This window comes from Poecilia formosa, unplaced genomic scaffold (genome assembly GCF_000485575.1).
Source record: "Poecilia formosa unplaced genomic scaffold, Poecilia_formosa-5.1.2 Scaffold2, whole genome shotgun sequence".
NCBI lineage: Eukaryota > Metazoa > Chordata > Actinopteri > Cyprinodontiformes > Poeciliidae > Poecilia > Poecilia formosa.
The window spans coordinates 3,571,914-3,599,630 of NW_006799941.1; the positions used below are offsets into that span (position 1 = coordinate 3,571,914).

The 27,717-nt window shown below is 38.5% G+C and overlaps 1 protein-coding gene across 2 annotated transcripts in view; it reads left to right on the forward strand.

Moving 5' to 3' along the window:
- foxj3 (forkhead box J3) overlaps positions 1-27,717 on the forward strand; it is a 102,739-nt gene that overhangs the window by 30,479 nt on the left and 44,543 nt on the right. For both annotated transcript variants that reach the window (XM_007550059.2, XM_016670695.1), the window contains exon 2: positions 9,940-10,438. In XM_007550059.2, coding sequence (XP_007550121.1) covers positions 10,118-10,438 — 321 coding nt within the window. In that variant the 5' untranslated portion in view covers positions 9,940-10,117. The remainder of the gene's footprint in view (positions 1-9,939; positions 10,439-27,717) is intronic.

Genomic DNA, 27,717 nt, shown 5'->3' on the forward strand with positions numbered 1-27,717 from the left:
ATGATGACAGTAATACACAGGTATTCGACAGGAAGTTCTTCTCAGAAGGCAACCAGATGTTCTGGGTAGAGAGTAGAATTTACCCACTTGGACTATTTTTATCTTTGTAAATACGCAATAATTTCTGTCTTTTTGTCAGTTTGGAGGTTTTGCAATTTTTTTTACTTGACACTCAGCAACTGCAAGTGTAAATGCTGTTGTTTAAAAAGCATATTTATACTTAATATAATGGAAAAAATGGAAGCATTGATTAACTGGATCAATTTTAAAAAGCATATATTTTTCACTCACTACTACTTGTTTTATTTATCTACTATCATATGCATTCTATAAACTCTAAAATGTACAAGTTTCATGTATTATGTTGAAAATCTCGGAGCTTTTGCATGTTTTCTAATTTCAGAAACTCTTTTTGTCAAATTTAACAAAAAAAAAAAAGCTCACTAAAGTGAATGTGCTTTTTTTTAAAGTTTACATTATGATACTGGATTTCAATAATGAAATCCAGTATCCAGTGACATTAACATAAGCTAAAAGGGGGAAAATAATGCTTTTAAAAGCTTCTGTTATCCGTTTCTTTGGTGGGGCCAAGTAGAAGCAAAATTACAGATATTATGGCATATAATGTTAAGATGATAATCAACACTAGTGAAGTACATGTAATAAGGTCTATTAATTTTTAACAGGATTAATAGTACTAGTAGTGCATTATGTCCTGACGCTTTACACAGCGGACACAGAAACAGCAGCTGATATTCCCAGCACTGAGCTGCTATTTTTATTATCCATTCTTTATCAGACTCTAAGTTGTGACCACTTCATCACATTTTGGAGACAGGAATGTAACATTTAACCAGTGCAACCTGTTAGGAAGCATGACCTGAGTGGAAACCTATGACCTTGAGTAAAAACACCACAAATATTCACACAAAGCAAAATATATAACATGATCCAACTGTTTTCAATTAAAGTAGAAAAGCAACAAGAAGGCCTTATCCTCCTAAAAAAATTATATATATATATATATATATATATATATATATATATATATTCGTTATTTAAATTGTTTTTTTATTATACACCTATAATATGTCGCTCTGTTTCCAGATGGCCAAATGTAGGTGTTTCTTTTTTTATTATTATTATTTTTAATAACTAGGAGAACATTTTAAGAAGCTTTTGGCCAGCTGACTGGCAGTGCACTGCAACAGATGGGGATGGAGCAGCGGTGCGTTACTCTATGCTTTGTGTAGTTGGAGAAAACTCTGGACTTTCAAACATGTTTCCTTCAGGTATCTTATTAAAAGAGCTTTACATAGTCAAAGTTGTAAGGGAGAAAATTTACAAGCGGTGCTCCTGATGTTTGTTCCACTTTATAGCAACTTTACAGAACTCATTGCTGTATGTTGGCTGTGTACAGCTGTGAAAAAAAAATGTGGAGAGCCCTCTACTGTGAACCTGTTTTTTTTCCACCAAATATTGATTTCTGAACTTTTCCTGAGTTGAAACATTAGTATTGTTGTTCCTAAATGAACATGAACTTGTTTTCTTTGCGTTATTTGAGGTCTGAAAGTGCTTCATCTTTGTTGACTTTTTCTAATTTTCTCCAAATGCAAAGTTTTTTTGCTTGGAATTTCAGAGTTCATGGAATAAAAGAACAATGTTGATTTTACTCAAGCATATACCTATAAAAAGTAAAATCAGAGAAACTGAAGGAAAAAAAATTAAGTGGTTTCTTAATTTTTTCCAGAGGTATATCCTACTTTACAAGTTTTAAGCGTTTCGCTTCAGCTCTTAAACCTGTAGCTTGTAAGTTTATCAGGGAATGGAAGAAACATTGATAACATAGTAAAAATTCACACTGGATAAAGAAAGCAGCACCCTTTACCGTTCTGTTCAGTGATTTAATGTTTGCATTAAGTCACTGAACTTAATGCAAACATTAAGTTTGCATTAAGTCACTTAAATATATGATCACAAATTGTAAACTTGAAGTACGTGTAAAGTGCACATAAGGACACAAAAGGGTTCAGGAACTGCCATGCAGCTAACATACAGTGTGAAGTGGAAATGTTGCAATCAGACTTTTTTCTGGCTTTTCAGATTCCTCTTTTGTTTTTATAGATGTCGAGAGAAAATGTTGCACATTCTTGTGATTGTGGTACTAGACTTGATTCAACAAAAATAAAATTTCCAGCATTAGGTCTGTTGATAACTGTCCGATTAATTAATGCATTCTTACTTTCTAATAAGTGGGAAATTAAGTCAATTTATTTATGCTAGAGATGCACCAATCAAGTGCGGTTTTCTCATCTAATTTCTGGATCTCTTACATAAAAGAAGGCATTATTGAGCCTGTGGATAAGGTGATGATGGAAGTGTAAAATTTAGAACACCTACTTGCATTTTAAAAGAGCCACCATTCACCACATTAGTGAAAGGTATTTTTTTTTGCGCAGTGCCAATATGTCAGAAGTGACTCAGATGTGCCAATGACCTCAGTCGACACGTCTCCAAACTCGGACTCCATTGATCTGAATACTGTTTGCTCTGTGAAAGGTGTCATGTTTATTTAGAAAAATGGTAAAAATGAACAACTATAGCAATACAGTTTCTACACGGTTTAAGCAAGCATTAAAGTTTGTGTGGTTTCAGAAAAAGGAAACTGGCTCTGTGTTAGTAAAACCAATTTCATTGACGTACTTCCCTTTACGCGGGACTCCCCTATTTCTGCTTCACCGAGTAGTTCCCTTTTTTGGGGCAAAGTTTCGCCTGTTACCACAAAGGTTAAATCTGATGACGATCAAACGTGCTCTGCATTCACTATCTTAGTGCTGTTCGTCTCTGATTAATTATGGTTTGGTGTTTATGGTCGCAATCACTGGATCCGTTTCGGATCTTACATTTTGAAGCGGGCATGACAATGCTTTGCCTTTAGTTTCGTTGTCTTCAGCAGTGATGTCCTGGTAATTCATTGTGTTGTAATTGCTGCAATATATAAGTCTTTAGACTTTTAGCCACAGCCTGTTCTGTCTGAAATAGACTTAAATGATTGGTGATTGTCCTCACACTAAGTGCCAGTCACAGCAGCAGCTCTTCAGTTGAAATATTAATTTCAGCTGGGCCCGTGCATTGTTATGGGTACTAAAATTTTAAGTGCATGCTAAGTAGATGCATCAATTTTGCAATAGCTGAGAGGGGGAGCGGCACTGATTTTTCTGACGCAGTTGCTGACTTGCTTCCCCGGACATCCTTGCTTAACATGGTCAAGTTGATGTAATGTTCTGCGTTGAGTAATCCCAGGTTGTTGCTCATCTTATTGCTTCATTGGGGATTCTTTACTGAGAGAACCTGGCACAGGTAAAGCAGCAATGCTTTGACGAAGCAGCTGCGCTGTTGACGAGTCCTGTCAAGAAGTTGGGAAATTAAGAATTTAAAAAAAAAACATTCAGTGTGTTACTCAGCAATCCTTTATCCCTCAGGGCTTAATGGTAGATTTTGCTCTGAGTGTTTTGAATAGAAAATGAAATGGACCATTTTTTCCGGGCCCTAGGATTAAATCCACCTCTTTCCTGAAAACAAATAGGTGATTAATAAAACATTTCCTTTTATTTAGAATGACTGTGACGCCACACGTTTTCCTGAATCCGAATCGGGGTGGTTTCGTTTGGTTCAGAGTGTGTCCGCTCGAGCTCGTGGTCAGACCTCTTTCTGCTCTCTGCCACCTCCAATTGTTACTAAACACACTCACCCTTACAGCACCTATAGTGATCTGTCACTTCTATCTTTTATTATCTTTCAACCTGCCTCCTTCGCTTCCACTTGGCTGCCCTCCCACAGACCCACTAGTGAACATTTTTGGACTGTCCCTGCCGATGTAGCAGCAGGCCTGGCTGTACCCCAGTCTGAGGGATGAAGGCAGCAGGGGGGCCGTCTAACTGCCTGCTCTTGTTGCGCCTTATCAATACTGCCACCGCCTAAAGGTTCTCTAATGAAGACAGTATCTTGGCTCCACGGATTATGTAGCAGCTGGATCATTAGCATGAAGGGCCAAATGGCGTGTGTGTCCATGAATCTGGCCTTTTCATCAGTTTCTAATCTCATCACCTACACTGGCTTCCAGAAGTACTAGTTTGGTTCTTTCTTGGTTCATTTGTTCATATTGACATGCTGTAATAGGAAAGAAACTTTAGGTTTTTTTTTACTATACTATTTAAACAAACAAAAAAAAAGCAAAATTTGAAGATGCAAGGGTAAATACCATGATGGTGCATGAAAACTTGTATCATTCAGGAATATATGAAATTCTGGGTTGATTAAGGAATACAAATATCTAACCAAATATAAAATCATAACTTTATAGGATGTTTTAGTCCATTAATTTTAGTAGAAACAATTGTATAGAGAACATATGACACAAGATGATTCTAAATGGTGCATCTTGAATCACAGTACAAGTTGAATTTCTGTAATAAAAGGCAACGCTTATCGACCTTAAGATAAGCGTTGAACCCATCAAAAAAAAGAATGGACATTATTTGAAGAAGGTAAATTAACATGGAGTTTTTAAAACGTTGTTGTTTCCAATCAGCAATGTAAAATTTGGAGAAAGTATGAAGAAGATGGAGAGGTTGTAATTAGGAAATATGCAGGTGGACCCTGGAAGAAAAGCAAAACTCTTTCTTAGTTGGCTTTAAGAAACCAGCTGAACAAAATTAGATTTATGTATGGAAAGCCTAAGGACAGTGGATTGCCACTTATTTGGGAATTTTTTCTAAATCTTGAAAAATCTGCTTTATTTTATGTTTGCATTAAAGAAATGCAGTTTGGAAGCTGAGATGCCTTTTAGCATTTGTACTTGCTATTGGGTGGCATTTCCAATCCAGGAGCTCCATTTATTTTTTCTTGGTGCTGATTAACTCCCAAGAGGAAGAACTTTGAGATGTTAGCTTCTGTGGTAATGCTAAGATGGTTTCCACTGTGTGCGTTAATGTACAATAAGTTATTTTTTGGTGTTTAAACTATCAAAATAGGCGTTTTTATAACTCCTGTATTCACAGATTTAACTTTTCACAGGCGGCTGTGGTCTCCCCCAAAATACTGGGTGTCCACTGTGCCAGTGTAAATTAATGCAGTAGAGGTACTTTTTCTTCAAAACCAGAAAACGGGATTGATAAACTGCTGCAAAATGAAACAACAGACTGAACGGCCTCAAAGTGATTCCATATATTCTGTCAGGAACAGGACCGTCTCAGTCGGACTCTCGCGTTGTCTTACAACAGAGAATTACAAACTGCATGCTGTGACTTCATTAGGTATTAAAATCAGTGACACTTTGAAAAAGGTCATGAGTGTAAAATTAGACGGAGCATGTAAATATGGGATATTTTTAACCACACACACCAGAAACCAAATGCCCGGATTTGAAGTGAACACACTAAAGGGAAAATATGCAAAACCAATGTGGATGTTTTGAAATGTGATAAGGTGACAGTCAAAACGCTAATTTATCTCAACATCCTTGCACATTTCTAGCACAATATTTTTATTTGTTGTCTTTTTGTGTGTGCGCCCTCCGAATATTCCCGTTTTTATCCAGTATGGCTCAACAAGCTGTTTTAATGTTTTGCCAACTTGAAGCTGCAGCCAAAAGAAGCCTCTTCAGTCCGATTTTTGCAAACACGAAATTGGTTTGAAAGCTTAACATTTGAAACATGGTGATAAACACAACAATGCACCATCCACTTTACCTCTGCCAATCCCCATTTCAGCCCTCCAGATTAAAACTTTACTCTTTTCAAACAGAAACATCACTTTAAAACTAGTCTAAAAATGAAGTAAATAGTAAACCGCCTTTCTTGTTAAAATGTGTCTGATGAAATTTAGCTCTGATCATAAGGGAATGGTTTTAGACCAGTTTCTTTTGCAATAAATTATCTCCTGCCGTCAAATTGGGTATTTCCCTTCTTTGAATTTTGTCTAGTTTTGCAGAAATGCCTTCATCTTATCCTCCGCTCGTCCGCACTAATGGAGGATCTTGAATTGGCTGCCGGGCCCTTGCAGCCCCCTGCTGTGAGACATCAGCTGAAAAGTATTAACATAAACAGTTTCTGTTCGAATGCTGCCAGAGGAGTTTGTTCAGTTTGGGAGTTCCTCATGATTCCTGTTGTTGCTTATTACCACAAAAAGTTGCAGAATCTTATTTAATATTTTTGTTTTCTGAAGCACTTTGCATTTGTTGCATATGAAAAAAAAAAAAAGATTTTAATATACTTGAGCCACATTTTGGATATGTGATAAAAATGTACTATCGTAGTTAAATTATTATTTTTGAAAAGATACATTTGGTTTTTGTGGGCATTTTGCACCCTGCTGCTTGAATTCTGACTGCATTTCTACCAAATGTGATTCTGACCATCAGCTGCATTTTGACTTAGATGGAGCTTATTCAAAGGAAATCATGAGGTAACATGTTGACTTTAATGACATTACAGATAATTTCATTTCATTCCTGTAATGCTAGCATTAGGGCTCCTACACAGTCTGGAAAGGTCTGGCATTTCCTTCGACTATTTTTCATTTCTGGGAAGACATGAAAAATACAAAACTACAGATAAAAAATGTTCTGCTGTTTTTCCCCCTCCCTTATTTTTAAATTGACTTGTATTTACATATTATTCAGCTTTGAATTGTCAAATCAAACCCAGATTAACACTTTATTTTATTTGACCTACTGTCAAATGCATACTAATTGAAAAATCAAAGAAACATTTTATTTTTTAAACTTCAAACCAAATTCAGTTTGAACTGGACCTGTGCTCCTTAGGCTAAGTGTTATTAAAATGCCAAACTGCTAACAAAGCACTGCCATAATTTGGAAATTTTACAGATCAAATAAAAAGATCAGAGTTCACAAAATGAGCCTTCAGAAATGATTCTCAGAAATATCCATAATATCCAAAATGTTATGGAAAAGCAGAATAAAGTCTAGATATTTGAGTCAGTAAATAAAAGTTTGAAATGATAAATATGTGGAAACCCTGTGAAGCTGAACCACAGATAATACAGAAGGTCTTGGAAAAGAAGTAGATTTGATTGAATACATTCAAAACCAGAATTTATTCATTCCTTTGGCAGTAAATGCATTTTTTAATACCCTTTGCTGCTTCAATTATATTGTGTAGTATTTCTGTAGTTTTTATATCTGCTGTGCTATGTCACCATGCCAACAAGCAAGTTGTTTACATGATGTGGCTCTGGTTAAAGTTTTCTAGAGATCTAAAAAATATTTCAAGTCATTTTACAAAATTAAAAGAGAAGATGGAGGGAAGAAGGGCAACAGTTATCAAGGAAGAAGTTTAAATGTCAGGACATGTGGAAATGGGGATTTGAGAATATGCAGGAAAACAAATTAAAACATCTCAGAGCTCCTCTACTCACCTTTCACTTTATATCTGCAGGCTGAGCCCTCAGACAGAGCGGCAGGAGTAAAGGTGGAGGGGATTGTCATGCTTGCTAAAAACAGCCGCTACAAACCTGGACAAGTTGCTAAGAATGATCCCTCTAATCCCTGAATAATAAACTGTTAGCTGAAAGTCTTTGTTCCCGTTGTCATCAAGCATAGCTCCGCCTGCGTTACCTGCCAGCGCTGCACGTGATGTCATCCCCGGAGCTGTTACCAGGCTAACATAACACAACACTGCAGCGACTTCGGGATGCGCTTAGAAATATTCAGCCGCTCCTTGGTTCACACAGAGAACCCGGCATTTTTGATGGCTGATTTTTATTTTATGGAATTTTATTTTATCAGTTTCGGCTTTTTTTGAAACAGCATGACTTCCTTTCCGGGATTTCTAAAAGTATGATTAACGTCAAAAGTGGAGCTGCAGCATATTGGAAAAAATTGACAATACAAAGAAATTTTTTTAACCCTGCAATATGGGGGAAAAAAAATACATGAATTTTCACCATCTGATCTGAATAGCGCCTTCGGTTATGCTATTAACAAGATGTTAACAATTAACCAGCAGGTTTACTCTTGTTAAAGCTGCGCGATATTAAAATATCCTGCACTGACAATAACATTGGTAAATAATATGATGACTAAAGCAGTTGCCATATATGCCTATTTCCTGTCCTTATCTGAGCTTCCTGCTCTCTGTGACCTTTAGCATTTTGGGCGACGTCATTAGTGTTCAGTGTGAACATCTGCTGCCCTGAGACTCTGTCCAACTTGCTCAATATTACCTTATCATGAAACATGCAGGTTCAAAACACTTGGAATATATTCACCGACAGTTACTGCTCTCCAAACACTCCTTTAGGACTGAAGGGATTAACTGGGATTAAAGGATGAATCGGGATTAATCGATTATTGAAATAATCACCAGCTAATGTAGTAATTGATTAATCGTAAACTGGAGTCTACAGACTCAAAAAAGCCATTTGCTGAAAGAACAGCAGACTCAGAGCAGTAATTAAGTTAAATGTACAGAAAATATCCACATTTTGGCCTTAAAATGAAAAAAACTTAGATCTGTAAATATATTCTACCCTGAACTCAAGCAGAATAGTTTTAGCTTCACCTGGTTCTGATTCTGTAAAAAAGAAAAAAAAAAATCCTATTAAGCGCCTTTTGTTATTCAATTATTAATCAGTTAATCCAAATAATCAACAGATCAGCCATACCTTATATTGATGTTCAGTCAAGCAGAAAGGCCTGAGCTTTTTTCCTTCAGCTGCAGACCTATCCTCAAGCATTCACTAAAGGAATGCTGTTTTATGCATTTTTGGCAATAAGATGTTCTTCTTGTTTATTTGCATATTTTAATGTATTTCTAATATACAAATCTGCAGAATGAGACTTTAAAAAATAAAAATCTGAGTAGTCGATTATTAAACTAATCATACACTGATTTGCGACGTGAATGTTGCACACACTGATTGCAATCGTGATATATTTTGAAGTCCAAGTGAAGTCATGAAATCTTGGGATAGCTTGTTAGGCCTGCATGTCACTGAAAGATGCATGATTTAACCAATGAGGTGGCCTCAAGACTCCTGTTGTTCAGAGCCAAACGGCACACACTCAGACTTGAATATGCTGAAGCTGCCGCACACCAACAAACACACACTTCTGAGCATATTTAGTCAAGAGAAGCAAAAAAAAAAAAAGAAAATCCCACAACAAAGTGGGGATTCCTCACCCTCCCGAATGTTCCCGCCAGGCCCCTCTCCAACAGACTGCAGTGTCATCCCGCCCAGTTTCTCTCTTTCTTTTTCTTTTTTTTTTTTTTACCCCTACATTCCTGTGTTCATAACTTTTGGCCTTTCTACACGGATCATCTATTTAAAGAGCGGCATGGCGGTGTGCCGAGAGAGACAGCGAGACAGGTTGTTGCTGGCTGGTTTCTGCGCAACATGGCTAACACACACACACACGCACACACACACACACACACACATAGTGGAGGACAGTTTGCAAGATGACTCTAGTTGGCTTGTTTACGACAGAAGCTCCGTTTGGAGGAGGCGGGCGGTTAGGCGAGCAGCAGGGATAAAAATGTAGAAGGGGTTTACTACCCTCGAGAGAGTCGGAATTCCTCCTGAGCCGTTCCCCCATTTGGCTGGCAGTTGTGAAAACAATTGCTTGGCATTTACTCTCTCTGTGCAGATGGAGTCCCAGCTATGAGTCAGCTTTGAGAGCAGCAAGTGGTGGAGAAAGTGGTGGGCTTGTGATCTCTAGTGTGCAGAATATGAGGATACTTCATAAAGGCGGTTGGGTGATGTTGTGGAAACTGCCAAGGAGCTTTTCTTGTGTTTTTCGTCTGCTGCTGTGTGGCAGATGAACGGTGTCTTTCTCTCTGCTGTAATGTACTCCATGAAATAAACCTTTGGCTAATAAAAGCACGTCTCTCTCTCTCCTCTTTGTTTCTCCAGGGACGCACAGAAGACGCAATGCTGACGTCTTGAGCTATCCTCATTTCATCTCTCTTCCTTGTCAGTTCCAATACTTGGACTGTTTTCACCAACGTTAACCACTTCCTCCGGCTTTTTTTTTTTTTTTTTTTTTTTTTAAATTTTACCCCCGTTCCCTCCTGCCCGGCCTGCCGTCACCATGACGTCGGAGCTGGAGAGCAGCCTGACCTCCATGGACTGGCTCCCTCAGCTGACCATGCAGGCGGCCATCCGCAAGACAGACGCCCAGAATGCCCACGGGCCCGGGATGGGCAAGAAGAGCACCTTACTGGATCACACCACCACGCTGGATCAGGAGGAGGTGCAGCAGCACAAGGACGGCAAGCCTCCTTACAGCTACGCCAGCCTCATCACGTTCGCCATCAACAGCTCGCCAAAGAAGAAGATGACGCTGAGCGAGATCTACCAGTGGATCTGTGATAACTTCCCCTACTACAGGGAGGCAGGCAGCGGCTGGAAGGTAAGGAACAAGAAGCGTGCATGAAATATCGATAGAGCTTGATCTGTTTTGTGAAGCAAGATGGAGAAAACTTTCTGTATCCACATGTCCAGAGCTGGTCCTCTGATAGACTTACATGGAGTTTCTACAATGTGTTCAATCCCAGAGGCCACAAATGCACATCTTACTTCATTTCATCTTCTTTTCTTTTTTTTTTTTTAACTCATGAAAAAAATTAAAACAATGCCGCAGTTTCCTCCTGCCCAGAATGCTCTACAAATTGATTTTATCATGACATCATGGAGGTCTGAATACTTTTGCTTGGTCTGGATCAACAAGCAAACGGTCACAGAAGTTTTTATGCAACAAAATGTTGCTTTTGTTTCGAGAGGACACTGAAGGGTAAAGGCATTAATGAACGATCTTGATATTTGTTGCCGTCTGGTGCTCTTTGCTGTCATTTCCTTTGATTTGTTGACAATAATGGTCTACAACTTCCCGTTTTACTGCTGTTTAGAGATGAAATATCGACCTTTTTGTTTGTGTTGGGAGATATTTTGTTTTTCTTAACCTGTGGAAGTTATTTCTGGGACCTGCATTTTGCTGAAACCGATGTTGTCCGACTCAAATCATTGTTTTTTGGGTGCGGGAGCATCTTAAACAAAGTGTAGTTCCTCTGGTAATCACCATTGTCACATCCTAGGAAGCTTAGAGAAAAAAAAGGAAAAAACTGAGTGTGCCAAATCACACTAAGTGCCTCACTCCTCTGAATGAAAAACACTGCAGCCCTGAGAGAACCATATGAAGTGTAAAACCCTGGATTAATATTCAGACAAGTGGCCCCTATCTGTGCGAACACAGACTAAATAGCCCATTCATGGGTGGTATTATTCATTGCAGATGCTTTGATAGGAGAAGGCCATTATGCAGAAGGAGAAAGCCAGTGCTGTGTCATCATCTCAAGGAGCCCATGATATACCGAGATGAAGCTATGCTGATTGCCTTTTAAAGGCCCCAGATGGAAATTGATATTAGAATGAGTTTTCCAATCAGTCGACGTTTATTGGAAATAGAATCTTAGGCACTGCTTTATTGCAGTCAGACAAGATGTATGAAACCCATTTCCTTGGGCGACAAGATCTGGCGCGTGGACCTGTGTGTGTGTGTGTGCGTGCTTGTGCATGTGAATGAATGTAGGTGAGGCAGAGATGAGAAAGCATGTGTTGTTATAGATGGATTGATTTTAGCTTTTGTGAAAATGCACGTTGTAAGGAAATTAATTGTTTCATTTTGCAGCCGTTGTTTCCTCTTTTGCCTTCATCATTACTTATTTAGTTGTCAGTAACCCGGCGGCATACGTGCAGTCTTGATTTGAGTTGCAGCCATTTTCACCCAACGCTGATTTCAGCTCTGTGCTTTGTGTGCCACCCACCTTCGTGTGCAGTGGCTTGTTACATTCAGTACTAAATGGTTTTCTGTAGACCTTGGCTTTAGGGTTGCAGTGTTATATTCAACTGTTGTTGTTGGACAAATCCAGGTGCAAGCGCGTATGACCCTTGTTGATCAAACTTTACAAATAAATGCACTTTTTATCGAGATTGCAGCCTCGATAGTCTGGACAATAGTGTGGTCTTCAAAGTATTCAGGTTATTACTCAGAGGATAAAATATAAAGCTTAGACTTACTTGTCATTGTACAAATACACAACAGTGAATTTGGCCACAAAATATCGTTGCTTGGCTACCGGAGTATACGTAAAAAAAAAAAATGCTGAAAAACTATACAAGGGCGATTATAAATGCGTATAGATATTTAAAAGTGTTACTGGTGGAGGTAAGAAAAGAATATGTATATTTACGTTGCTAAATATGCAGGTTTTCAATAGGGTTCAGTGCAGTGGACTCTTCATTTGTTCCAGAACTGTAACTGAGCATTTTCAGACAGCCTTAGTAATGGAGTTGAGCAATCTGATGGCTGTTGACACTTATAACAGACTCTTGGCCACAAAGCTATTCCTGAATACAGTTATTTATTTTAGAGTCTACTAGTTTCAGAATTGGTCTACTGGTAGATCACTTGTTTATTATTAATCAATATAATATAATAGGCACGTAACTTATCATTAGCATCAGCTCATAAATTCAAACTTCATGCAGACGTAAGGATGCACAGGAGAAAATCCCAATCAGCAGATAAGATCTCAAAGAAAACCAAAACCTGGCCATTAAAGGCGTTATCGTTGCACATCATTCTTTGCAACCTTCTGCAACAAAAGGAGTGACTAAATTTCCTGGTTGCTAGGCAACATAGCCACTACATTTAGTTCTGCGCTAGCTACTGATTTCACAGGAAAGTTTCAGACAACAGCAAACATGGTAACAGTGGAGGAAATCAAGATAATGTGTATTCTTAGAAAACCATAACCAGTCAGTACAGTAGACTGAGAGGAGGAGACGGTCAGCCATTTCCATCTTCTTCATTGCTTTCGCTGATTGAACCTGAGCTAAAATCTTGGGCCACATGATTATTTGTGGTTTTGCGCCGTTTGGTGTCCTGTTTAAGCTGAAGATTTTCACACTGTGGGAAGGATTTTTACAAACATATCTTGAGTATCACAACTTTAGCAGCTGCTTTGTCATGTTTAATATGTTTAAGGTTATTTATTTATTTTTTTTGCATTTAAAATGCAATTGACTGCGATCGACATACACTCTTGACTGGTTGACATTTGGGGTCTCTACCATTGCATTCCTACCAACATATGTATAAAGTCAGAAGGAATTGATATCCTTTGCATAGTTGGGTGTATACATTAAAAAAAAAAAGAGCTGACGTAACTGGAATAAGGTTTTTTTTTTGTAAAAGTGTAAGTCACAAAATTAGTCAGTGGTGGTGCAGTTTGACGCTCCTCCAGTGCTTTCAAGTTTAGTTATGGCTTGCACAGATCGTCAGATTCTAGCCTACAAGTGGGTTGCAAATGTAGAAATGGCCCGCACATTAAAAGTGTGAAAAACCACATCACTCTAACCAGGATGCTGTACAGCTCAGGAAACTGAAAGAGCGGTAAGGAGATGCGCTCATAGGCTCTAGCCTGCGTCACCCTTTTTTTCTTTTCTTTTTTTTTCTTTTTTTCGTAATTCTTGTTAATGGCGTATTTTCCCTGTCAGTTATTCTGAGAAATCAAACGTGTAAAACCATGTGTTTAAAATATGAATTACTCTCAACACACAAGATGTTTGAATGGAATCTATTATTAGACGTTTTATCCTCGAGGCCTTTGAATGGACTCCAATAGCCTTAAGTTTTGTTTTTACTCCTTTTAAGCACCAAGATACGTTCCTCTTCACATCATCTGGAAATTACTTTTGCACAGCTGTAAAAGGTTTATGACAATCATAACTTTCACAGCACCAAAATGATGTGTTATTCTGCAGCATGCATACTGTATTAGCATTCTCCTTGCAGCTTTTCCCTGATATTACTCCACCGATAGCCTGACTGAGTATGCATGTTAGTGTGTGTAATTAGTTGAAAGCGAGCATGCCAGGATGGGGTGAATGTAGGTCGGATATAGTCATCGCTCTTCTGTTCCCCTGGAGATGCCATTCGCAGCAATTTGAGACTCGGCACACGCACACACACAGACATGCGTCAGTTCTGTATGATAATGCAAGCTGTGCCTGTGAGATGAGACCTGGCTAATCTGGACATCAGCAACCCATTTAATCTTCTCAACACAACTCCATTAGCCTCCGCTTTTAAGAAATATCAATAAGTGCCGTCAATAAAAACATATAATTCATCAAGGTCAAAAATGTGAACAGTGTTTTGTTTTTTTGTTTTTGTTTTTTTTTTTCTTCAAGAGCGAGGAATATGCGCCCGGCATGTATGAGCAAGCAATTAGTGGCTGATTTTCCTCACACCCTCTGCAGCTCTCGGAGGCGCCTTTGACTGATGTTTTGCAAGTTTGTCTGAGCAGCCTCGTGCGTGATTCAGCTCATACGCTGCAGCTTCCTTCATGTGAGGCACACCGTTTCTGAAAATCTGCCAGATTGCTTTAGTACTTCACATGCAAGGATTTCTAAATGCATGTTACCAAAAGGAGCATCTGCTTACAGCCATTTCCTGTAGTGCAATATGGAAGGAGCGTTTTGTCACAATAAATATTTGTAGCGCTGTCTTTTCAACTTCAAAGCCATTACATGCAATGGAAGCTGACCCAGAAATTAACTTTTAATCTCAGGAGCAGTCTCCAGCACAGGGTCAGAAAACTATGTATTCCTTCATATCAGTATGTCTTAACAAAAAAAAATCAAGAAATGATGTACTTGAGTTTGCATTCTGGAATTTCTCGTTTGATGCATTTCCAATTGAGTAAAATATATGAAAAAAAAAAAGTCTCGGTATGAATTGAGTAAACGGAATAAGTCCTGCCTAAAGTTTCCAAATGAGTTGTCAGAAGTTTCAAATCTGGTCTTTGTCATCGTGAATGCAACCATGCGTGTCAGAAATGGTTAATCAGCACTTGAGCTACACCTGGTAATGGGGCAAATGTTGCATAAAGGCTCTGCAAGTGAGGGGGGATCCACCGATACTCTGACTGCAGCAGCATGCTTTATGGAGGGTAATATGGCAAAAAAACAAAAAACAAACAAAAAAAACAAAACTGATTTTATTCAGATGATTTCAGTGTTTTTTATGGTCACTGAAGCTTAATTGTGTGATTTTTTTAATAATTGTTCACAAATCCATATTTTGAACCCTTTTTTTTTGTTAAAAATAGCTTAATGTACTGAATTTGAGAGCCACATTAACAAGAAGCCACATGAATTTATATTCTGAATCTAAAACAAGAAATTCAGTGATTTTATATTTCTAAAAAAAACACAAAAAAAACCCCGTCCTGCTCCATTCTCCAGCTCTGTTTCTTTTTTTACTGTCTAAAAATGTGAAATGCTAAAATAAAAGAAAAAAAGAGAAAAAAGTGACAGTATATGTGATTTCTTTTCTGGTGAATTTCCTACCAGTGCAGAAACGAGATAAAAAAAAAACCCTCTGAAATGTTGACCTCCGCACTCATCTGAAACCTTCCCTCGGCTCCTCGTGGGCTCTCTTCAGGTAGAAAGTGTAAATTCCCCTCTGCATTTCTTCCAGGTGAAGAATGCCAAATCAAATCTAAAGCAGTTCTCAACCAGTCTGAAAATGCTTGAAATGTTTGCTGTTGAACTTGAACCGCTGAGGAGATTTTTGCTGCTGGCATGACTTTATTATATATTTTTTTCTCTCTCTTTTGCACCTGTGTACAGGAGAAGAAAATTAGTTGGATGAGAAACTAGGTTGCCGTTGATTGCTCAACAAACTCTGAATCCCGCTCTGCTTTTTCCACTGAAGGTCTTCAGCGCTTGCATGATCTTGATAACTGGGAAGTCTGCAAGTAGTTGGGCGTGCAGATACGGGGCGCAGAGCTGTCTTCTGCATTGGTCCTGGACTTCACTTTGATCTCATTATAAAATGCAAATACGCAGTACCCTAAACAGATCAAAGGTTCAACTTCCTATTGGATCTGAGGCTTAATAATAGCAGCCTGGGGCAGCGCTCTATTTTTCTAAAAAGTGATTTTTGGGTAGCCACTGGTCCTCCAGGACATTATTTACTCTGGAGATAATGTTCCAGCTTCTGACTGGTGGCTTGCCAGGGCTCAGAAAATCCTTGCTGCATTTGCTTATTTGAATAAGATTGGGAAGGTATGAGCATTTGTACCTTCTGCCTCTATTTCCCACCTCAAGCTCAGGTTTGCAGCCTAAAATCTAAAAGTGTAAAATTACTTCAGTGCTCATGCTGACTCTGATACGTCTGTCTGCTCCGTTAGCCAGGATCATCATTACGCTGTAAAGCGTGCATTTACATTTTAAGGACTTACTTGTGTGGATTTTTTTTTTCAAAGGACAAGTAGACACATTTTGGGGAAATGTTTTACTTCCTAGCTTCCACAATCCAAAAATTATCCGTGTTTTCCTGAAAATGTATCTCTATGTTGGAAAATCACTGAATGAATTCAGAAACAAAAATCTTTCTGAACTGCATGCTGCATAAAATAAAAGTTGTAATTTCTTGTGAAATGTTTAGTGAGGTATTTTTAGTATGTTTAATCAGTTTTTTTTCTCTGTGTAATTATCTTTGGGAAAAAAAGATGACATTTTGCTATTGTGCTAATTTTGGCACATTTACAGGACCGTAAATCATGGGAATTTTGATTTATGTGCTCTGTTGTAGTCAAATAAACAAAACCACACATTACACTGCAAAACAAAAGTCTTACCAAGTATTCTTTGCTTAGTTTGTTGTACAAATAAGAAATAAAAAAACAAACTTAGAAGTAACTTGTAGAAAGATACTGGCTTGTTTTAAGTCTATAATTCACTAAGATTCACCGGCAGATTATTTCACTTGCAAAAAATACTTTTTTCATACAAGTGAAAAATATCGAAAACTAGGAACTAGTATTCTTTGACAAATATATAAAAATTATTGGCTTAAAACAAGCTCCGACATAATCTTGCTGAAAAGTTATCTGTAAGTTTGTTTTGGCTCATTTCTTATTTGCACAAAAACTAGAAAAAAATACTTTATTTTGTTTTTGCAGTGTAGTTAAATCCAGTATTCAGTGATGCATTTAAATTGTTTTTTTTTTTTTCGATTGTCGTAGCTAATAAAAACCCTGCATTCAGTTTTCCAGTGAGATTAAACCAATAATAAAAAAGCTAATCTTCCTAAGTAATGGTGACCTGCTCGTGTGTTGTCAGTACTCTGCTGTGGTTCTGTCTGCAGGTTCTTTCAGCCTGCAGCTGAGGCGTTCGGTTCAGGTTGCTCTAATAGCGTCCTGAAGCTCGTCTGCGTCTTTGGCTCTGGTGTCTCTCGTCCTTCTCTTGACTCGGCTCCATAAATTCTCCAATGGGTTTAGGTCGGGTCAAGTTGCTGGTCAGACTAAATCATGCATTTTAAACCAGGTATTTGACTTTTTCGCAGTGTAAGCCGCTGCCATGTGCTGCTGGAAAATGAAATTGGCGTCTCCATAAAGCTTGTTAGCAGCGGGAAGCATGAAGGGCTCTGAAATTTCCTGGTAGATGCCCGCCTTGACTCTGGATTTAATGAAACGTAGTAACCCAGCATCTGAAACAACCCGTCCCCTAAATTATCAGTGGAGCTTTAAGGAAGGTTAATTTCAAATTTCTTCCAGACTTTTCCACCTTGAATTTCAAATTGAATACTAAACAAACTTTAAACTAAATAAAAGACTTTGGAGTAGTTGGCATCGTCTTAGTTCAGGGTGTAATCAAGGTGAGGGACCCACAGATCTACTTTTCTCACTTTCGATACAGATATCTGTGATTTAGTATTGGCGGATCCATTAAAGAAAAACAGCACCAAATCGACTTAAAATGTTTATCTATTTTTTTTAAACGGACATAAATGTACTGAATTACAAATTGATACAAGTCTGCACCTGTACAGCACATTTAAATGCACTAACAGATTCACAAGCTGGTCAAACGGTGCAGTTAGGAGTAAAACAGCCAATATAAATTAAATAGTAAAGAAGCTGACAAAAACAATAGGTTTACTAATTTGGTCAAACATGCAAAAACAAACATTTCAAATGGCTCAGAAAGTATAATTAGGAATTATAAGTATAATGTAAAATAAAATAAAAAAGCATAATGGTGCTCAAAGCATAGAATTAAATTGAATAGATCTGCTCTTATGGATTGGCCACATTGTCACAGAAAGCCAATCTTGATTTTTTTTTATCTTTTATTTTTTCTCCAGTATCAGGGCTGAGAGATATTATTGGATCGGTGCATCTCTAGTCGGGGTTCAGCTGTTTCTGTCATGGCTTAAGGAACGTGACGGCCGCAGCCACAGTCTATGTCTTATCAATCTACTCTAAGCTCTTAAATCAGCTTTGCTTATAAAATGCTGACAAACCTGCAATTACCCTGGAAAAACACAAAATCTTACCAAGTATTTTTGGTCCAGTTTCTAGTGCAAATATTTTAGATCATTTGAAATGAGACTAACTTACAAGCAAATTTCTTTAGCAAGAAATAGAGGCTTATTTTAAGCAAATAATTCTTTAGTCTGGATGAGAAAGTCCTAGTTTCACTGGCAGATAAATTAACTTGAAAGATATATTTAGTGAAATAATCTGCCAATGGAACTAAAACTTTTTCATCAATATTAAGAAACTATTTACTTAAAACAAGCTCCCATTTCTTGCTAAAAATTTTCTTGTAAGTTAGTTTTATCTTATTTCGAGTGTACAAAGATATTTGCACTTGAAACTAGACCAAAAATACTTGGTAAGATGTTGTGTTTGTGCAGCGTATGTCTGCTGCTTGTTCAGCTTTTCTACCACAGATTTTCCTTCCACTCATCTTCTCATACTTGAACACAGTCACCTTCTTCAGCAGTCTGTCTGTGGCGTGCCTTCGCTGCGGAGGGTGTCGGTGATTTTCTGCTGGAGTCAGCAGTCTTCCAAACGTTTCTGGCACAACTTCAACGACTCTGAAGGTGAATGGAGAGAAACGGATCTGTTGAGGTGAAGACTCACCAAACCAACTTTATTAACAGACCAACACATTTCAGCTTGTTGACCCAGCAGCTGAAACTTGTTGGTCTGTGAATAAAGTTGGTTTTTTCTCGGTGTTTGAAGTGTTGCAGCCTCACCAAGTCTGCAGTCTTTCCTGTGACAAAACATTCCTGCATAAAAAATACTTTATTTAGTCTTGCGTAGTAATATAGTTTTATGAGGTACTGAATTTAAGGTTTTCAGGAACTGTAAAATCCAGAGGAAAACACCCTTAAGCTACATCCCTCTCTAAGTAATAAAGCTTCACTTCTTGAATTGCATTGCTAAAGTTAATTAGCTTCTAATTTATGGACATGCACCTGCACATTCACCTTGGCTGAAAATTTCAGTCTGCGTTTCAGGCTCTCAAAGCCGTATTTTTAGTTGTTGTCTCAGCCTGAAAAAGCGTCTGCTTGTTGGCCCGGCACAGACTTTTTTTTATTTATTTATTTTTTTTCAGTTTGTGGGAGAGGTAGTGATTCACTCGGCAGCTCGCTTGATCCCGCTGTGAGGCGGGTTCCCGTGTCAGGAAGCTCCAGCCTGGCCACCCGCCCACCAGCCTCACCTTGCACCCGCCTACCGGCACCCAACCGCTCACGCTCTGGCCCTTAGAGTGGGTGGGGAGAGCAAGCTGGCAGGCCTTGGCATGGATAGATTTTGGCAGGAGCTGCTGTCCCCACACTGCACCGAGTGAAGTGCTGACTGCAGTGCAGTACATAAAAGGCCTGAGGCTTCTATTGCTTCCTCTGGTGGCCTGCAGGCCTGTATAGAGATGTTGGCTGCAGTTCTAGTTGAAACTCTAGCCGTCACTTTGACAAGCACTGCTTTGGTTTCACTGTTCAGCCGCTATATATACATACATATACACACACATACACACACTCACACACACATATGTGACTTGTGTTATCGTTTTAAGCAGTCATTAGCTGTTAGCAGCTCCCTCCCATCTGTTCTCGCTGCTCACTTGGATGTGATGCAACAGCCAGCCGTAAAAGGCTGCTGATCACGGTCATCAATTGATTCAGAGAACTTCCTCCCCCGTGATAATGAGATATGCTGTAGTCGATACAGACACGCTAGCTGTGCTGCTGCTTCCCCACCTGCCACGCCCCGTTAGTAATTTCTAGAAGGCATCGACGGTTCATGTAACGTTAGGACACGATCGCCTGTTGATCTCTGACCGTGCTCTTGTTCAAAGGTTCAGAGGTGTTTTTTTTTACTTGGTGAGACTTTATCTGAAGTTGCTTAATTACATCATATGTAGGCATGCTAGATAATCTGATGATTCGGTGAAGTAGTACTTTTTTGTGAGCTGAAAACCTTTTTTGTTTTTTTTTGTTTTTTTTTGCCTGTTTTTATGTGACATCTTTATTATGTTGATGCATATTTAAAACGTGCGTTTCAGTTACATTTTAGTTGCTGTACATATTGGGGCATCACATTTTCAGTACCGTTTTATAGAAACAAAGTATAAAATGTATTAGTGATTACTTAGGTTTTAAGCATTCAGAATGAAGCACTTTTTCTAAATGTTTGGTGTTTGGCTAGAAATATTTAAACTGTAATATTTGGCTCTTTTTCTGCACCTGTTTTCTTTATAATGAGCATATTTTATATTTAGTTGCATCTGGCTGCAAGTTTAGCTCTTTGTCCTTTGAATTAACTTCGAACTCAATGGCATTACTCCACTGCTTCTGCAAAATAAAACGGGATTATTCAAAATAAATCCTGAAAGTGTTATGAATATGTTTGACTTTGTATGTTGGGTTATAAGCTAGTTCACTCTAAATGTAGGCCATTATTGATTGAGTAAAATAAAGTCCTCCGTTCCTGAAATACATCCACAGTGGCAGATTGAAAATAGCTTGGCAACCTAATGATTTCTGTTGTTAATATCGCCTGACCTTTGTTTACATTGGGATCACAGATGGTTCCTTTTGCATCTTGTATGCACACAGATTTATTTTATTTTATTTATTTTTTGTCCTGACGAGGAGGACAAAAAGGAAGGAAGGAAGGAGGTACGGCAATGATTTGTGCTTTCTATAAATAGAGTGCAGTCCTTGCAATCTCCCTTTAACACTGATTCTGCCCTGTTAGATTAATCCAGGCTGAGTCGGAGCAGGGGACGCTGCCGCTGTGGTGGTCTCTGCATGCAAGGCACAGTCTTTTGTTGCAATTCTTTCCAGACGTTTTCTTATTTGTAACCCTTTTGTCTTTAAATATAATTAATAATATTCTTAATTATGCAAGCCCGCTCTCCCTGAGGAGCCGTTACCTCTTCTGAAGCCTGCAGCTAATTGATCTGTCATCACCGTAGCTTGCACGTAGCGTTTACCTTTTGGAAATGAAAGGGATATGGGCTGCAGGACTAATTAGAAGAGGCTGTCAAGTCAAGAACAGCCTAAGACTGCTCTTGTTTTTTTAAAGCTTTGACCTGCTGATGCAGATTCTGCCTGAGAGAACAGCATTTCAACATTTTTAAATTAGCTTTTTTTTAATGGTAAAATTATGTATTTTAATTTTCTGGAAATTACTGACACTCTCTCAAATTCCAGATAAAAGGATTTTGACTTTGAGCATTTATTTTCTGAGAATTGACGGCCAATACAACAAAAAAAAGGCAAATAAAACAAGTTCATGTTTTTAAAACATAATTCTGATGTTTCAACTGAGGAAGGATAACCCTGATTTTTCAATCACGGTCTCCAGGCGTCTTAGAAAGCTCACATTGCTGTTGAGTTCAAGTGATCACCCAATCAGTACCTCATTAAATACAGTGATGTGTGCTCAGAGGTTTTCATGCACATAAAGAGGCTGATTCACAAAGAAGGACAGTTTTTGTCTGATGTCTTGCTTCTTGCAGGAAAGCTGTTCTTTTCCTTAGTTTAGTTTGTTTATTTATGTCAAACATATTCACATTCACAGCACAAATGCAATAATAAATGTTTAGATAGCTATTTATTTAAAAAGGAAGTAGGCAGAAGTATGAACTTGTTGGACCCTGGCTCCTTTCTTTTACGTCTTCCTTCCTATATTCTTTATTTAAAAGAAGAAAAAAATATATATAAAAATCAGAACAATTTCTTTCACAATAGAGGGAGGAGATACCCAAACCATTTCTTTCATACTTCCAACAAAAACAAACAGGCTTTGAAAATGGAGTCTGTTTCTCCTAAAATTACTTTTTTTAAAATAAATCTTAAACTGAGTTTTGTCTTTACATTGACTGACTTTATTTTAAGCAACCTAAAATAGCTAGCATTACCACAGTGAGAACTTCCACATCGAAGAGTGTTGTCAGGCGATTCGTTCACTAATTGGAAAAAGATTGGATCTTTGAGTTCTGGCCTTCAGACTCTGGTCCTCGGCTGATTTCTTTCTGCGTCTCTACATGTGATGAAAATCCACTTACAGGCCCTGGCGTCTCACCCATACAGTCTGACATCCACACTGTGGGTCACTTACATCTGATGAGAATTAAAAAAAAACAGCAGATTGGACCAGATGATTGGCATGTTGATGAAATCTGTATGGCAAGTAATTAATGTGGAAAACTGGTCAGTGGTGGATTTGATCTTGTTTTCATCCACCCTCCTTCTTCTCCTTGGCAATTATTTAACACCTGTCACCTTCAGTGCACCTAACGGCTTTCCTCTGCTCATCACAGCTCCTCTCTTTTCCTTTAAGATAAAAATGTAGAAGCAGCATTTTTCTCCATGACTCCTGATATTCACACCTGCTTATTGAGAACTGTGTCGCTATGAGGACGAGGTGTAGGGAAAGGTTTTCTTTTTTTTTTTTTTCCCCTCTTCGCTCTCTGCCTTGTCAGAGAACCAGGATGGCTGTCTCTTTTCCCAGAGTGTCATCCGATCATCCTGCTGCTGCGTCCTTAGTGGGGTCAGCGGTCTGTCGGAGCGGGGACAGTGACACAGCTGCGGCAGCCAAGCGGAACCAGTGATGGATGACGTGCCAGAAAGGGCCGCGCTGCCTTGCCAGGCGCCTGTATTGACAGGCACATCTCTCGCATCTCGCATTTGGCATCAATGGGGCTAATCCCAGGTCATCTGAGCCACGAATGGGACGTATGAATATCGCTCCTCTAATTGCTCATTTGTCACCGTCAGATCTGGGGGGAACCGAAAAATGGGTTTTCACAGCAACGTCGTTGAGTAGAAATGGGTTGTGATGAAAGAAAATCAAAGGTAATGGTGACTTTCATTTCGTTTGCTAAAAACTCATGTTGCATATTGTTTGTCTAAAGGCCACAGCGTTTAATTTTGCTTTGCTAATTTATTGAAACGGAATGAAAACTGGACAAAAAAACTACAATAAACCGAGAGTGATTCTCTGTGGCACTTTGAGAAGTCAAAAATGTCAAAAGGATTTAGTTGCAGAACACAAAAAGTCAGAGTTTGAGCACATTACTCCAGTCTATAAGCTAATAATAATAAGCTAATAATAATTTGGCAGCAAAAACACATGAAACCAGTTCATTAAGAGATTATCGAGACTGGCCTAAATGACCACATTTTTAGCTAATTAAGTTTTTTGCTGCAACTTGCTTGTCAATTACACCTGCCAAGAATATTTTTAAAAACATTTCAAGTCAAAACAACAAGAATTAACTGCACCCTGAAAACCGAGGTTTGTTGTAGTGAGTGGGCAAGTGAACATTTAGAGCGCATCACCCATTTTTATTTGTCTACAAACTCCAGAAATAAGTAATGCTTGTTCAGTCGCATCTCGCAAAACCACCATGTGTGCTTTCAGACCAAGCAGCCGGGATCATGGAACCAGAGCCATTATGGCTTACAGCTGAATATGGCTTACAGTCAGTGGGTCGACTTCAACCACCCCACATGTGCAGATCAGGCAGCTAAAGGCCCTACCGTCCAGTTTAAAAATAATCTAACTGTGCTGTTAATTTTAGTTTTCTGTTTTTAAATCTTAATTATTCATTTAAATAACTGTCCTATAACAGAGGCTGAAAAGGGCTGAATTAAACCAACTGAAACTTGCAGAAATCCTGGATGAAGCTTTATTAATCATTATCCTCATCAGTTACTTTAGTCTCGGCATATATAATGGCTTGTGGTTCATTAGTCACATTCTGGCTCAGACATGCCATTTGGAACCTCTTGCAGCTGCAGCATGAATAAGATGCAAAAGTCACCTTGAAACCTGGCTGTGTGCTGCTATTCCCACATTCTTATTATATATTCCTTTCTTAAGCAACTTTACTGCTTCTTCCACATCTTTGATCAGTCCTTATGACCCCCTAGGAAGGTCGTATTTTTTTGTCCTTCTGTCTTTTTATGATATTTGCACAATTGTTTGAAAACAAAAGACTCAAATTTAAATTGTGCTGCTGGTGCAGAAGGTGTTGTGGTTTAAAATTTGTCGCGTTTTGGTGTTCCTTCTTGGTATTGAGTTGGAAACGCTGCTTGAGGTTTTTCAGGAGACTGTTGAGGCGCTCCTCTAATGGTATGTAAATAGTTTTGTGTCTGTGTGTGTTCATGTGTTTGTTCACAGTGATTATAATCCAAGTCCTGGCTTTAAGCCCCTTCAGCTCGCGCTCCACCAGCCGCAAGGCCACAGCCTCTCCTCACCAGTTAATTGCATCTGAATTAGTCCATTAATGTGGCCATGTAGAGGGATGAAAGGGTGCACAGAGGTGTCTGGCCTCTTTTGACCACTGCGATGTATTATTAATGGGTCAGCAAGTCTGGTAGCTCTGCATTAACTTGGCTAATGGACTATAGAGTGGGTCTGTGATTCGCTTTCTGAAGGAAATCAAATCTGATGCATATTATGTAGATTATTTGAGGTCTAGCGCCTGGGAAAATGTATGTTTTAGGGCTGTCGGAGCATATTTTGTTTTAGATCTGATATAAAGGGAATGCTTTATTACAATTTGAATTGAACTCTTGCACAAATACTAAAGAGTGAGGTGATTAGAAATTATTGATGAAATGTCCTCGCCTTACAAAATGTGCTTTTAGCCACACTTCTGTAATTTATTTTATAATTATTTCAAACAACTGTTCCCCTGAGACAATGCTATGAAGCTGCTTATTGATAGACACCCAGTTCATTGTTTATAAAACTGCTGAAAACCTTCTTCTATAAATTCATTTGCTAAGCTACGACTTCACAGGATTTATGTCTTCCTTTAGCTACCATTAACCTCCTCTGTCTGCTCACTATGTACTTTTGTTACTGCATCATGTAATTTAAATTAACATTGAATAATTGTAATCCATTCTCTCTTGGTCCAATTAATTAACTACAGGTTCCTACACAATCTTAAAATTGGAAATTTGAACTTCTTTTTCCCCAGAGTTCATCCTCTTGATTTGCTTTTGAAACAACTCTGGTTTAAATGCTTAACTGAGTGCTGTTGCTCACCATTTTCTTTTTACAAACTAAATATATCTTGGATCAAAAACTGTATTTTAGAGAATATTTTATTGTTGTAAAATAATCTAATCCAGATGTCAGAAATTAAATTACACTCGATTATCAAGTGCAGCTGATCTAAGACTTGTCCATTATTTGTAAAAGAAAAATAAGTGGAAAAAACATGAATTTCCTTTTTTTTTCTTGCATTCGTAAAACATTACATCACTTGTATGTGAGAGTTGACACTGTAATATACTGAAAAAAAAGAGTAGTTTATACAACTTAAATAAATTTCTTAAGTTGGTAGCACTGAAATAAGTATCCAAATTAATACATTAAGTTGATAAAGTTGTGAAGTTCTTTAGATGAACTTAATTCAATTAATTCTTACCAGCTGAAGCAATTTATTTAAATTAGATCTTTTTTTAGTGCATTTAGTTGAATGAAATGGTTGAGAATATTCTTGGAAAAGCACCATACTGTACAGAGAAAACAAACCTTTTTTTTTTTTTTTACATGTTTCATAAATGTAATAAACACTTTTTACTGCCTGAATACTATTGGAAATCCCAGGTTAGTGTTGAATAATTGCCCTTTGTCACTAAATGCTCATGCCTCTGGTAAATGAGCAGCTGTGAATCGTATCACATTAATGCACACAATAATAAATGTCTTACTGTTTCCTCCAAAGTAAAGGCTTCAGGCCAAACATTTCCAGGAACTTGACTTGACTTCAGTCTCTGTAAGAGTTGAGCTGCAGGATGAAAACAAGAGACGAGCCTCTCCTCTCCTCGTAATCTCATGTTTAGATATTAACAAGCTCTACAGTCAAAAGAACGAGGAGAAGTAGCAGGTCAAAGGAGTTCATACGACTATTTTTAAGTTCACACTGATGTTTCCACGCATATTGAACACCTTTGTGCAGACAGGCAGAAACAAAAGGTCAAAACATCATCTGGCTCTTCTGTAACACTTCCAGTCCTCTGAAATATTTCATTACACAGGCTTTTAATGAGCTGGAAAAAACTTTGAATTTGAAGTGGAAACCACTCTTTGTGTTAGGTTCCCCATTTCTTTGACTCTGAAGTGGATAGCTGGCACCATCCCATCGTCATTATGAGCAGCTCGGTTGTTCATTGTTAGCGTGGCCCATTGTCGGCGTGCGGCTGTAAGCCCGTCGTCAGAGGAAGGCATCAGAGGCTCCTCTTCTGGCTGATAATTAAGTGGCGTACTGACAAACGGCTTTCATCAGATCTCTCATGTGGAACTGAGAGCATGCGAAGGCTTTCAGGGAGGATAAACCAGAGGACGTCACTTTGCTTCCAATCTTTCACGGCCTTGCACTGCCTCTGCAGTCGCGGAGGAAGGGAGGGCGACCCAGCATCACTCGCTCGATTTACAGCTTTGTGCAGCCTTTGAGGGAGCAGGTTACCTATATGTGTTCACTGAGCAGGTGCGTAGATTTAATGCAGCAATATTTTTACTCGTTTTAAATTATTAAATGAAGTGCACTCATCAGGCTGAAAGATGACAATGTCGTTGCTGAATCCAAGGGAAAAGGAGTACTGCAGCAAAGCATCAGCCTCAGCTATATGCAGTGATTTGTTTTACTCTAAAAATAAACAAATGCATTTGATTTGTGTCCACAGACTGAGTCCAGTCTGAGTTCTTCTTAATTTTAATAACTAGGCAAGACAAATATTCTTCAGCGTTTGATCAGGTGATCAAGTGAAAATCAATCAATTCCTGACTCTGGGAGATGAATGGGCGCATCTCAAGTAATATTAATTAGACTGGATTTGAGAAACTTGTAGAAAAAATTACATAATTTTATTTTCCTTGAACAGATCTCCCATTTAGCCAAATTAAGACAAATTGTAATTTAGCAGAAACTCACAGGATCCACTCGGTTTCATCTAATGCCACGATCGGCAGCCTTTACAACACCGAGAGCCATTTTTACCTTCAGTCTGCTGAACAAATTTACCGTATTTTCCGCACTATAAGCCGCACCTAAAAACCTTGAATTTCCTCAAAAGCCGACAGTGCGCCTTATAATCCGGTGCGCCTTATATATGGACCAATATTGAGCCACAACAGGTCCAGCAACGGACCTTACCACAGGGGCCGCGTTTCATTGGCTAATGCCCATTTTAGGTCACAGTGCAGCTACCAACCACGTGCGTGACCGTCTCACAAACACAAGCTACAGTAGTATACATATGCTAATGTACATTGTGGACCATCAAAACCATGAATGCCG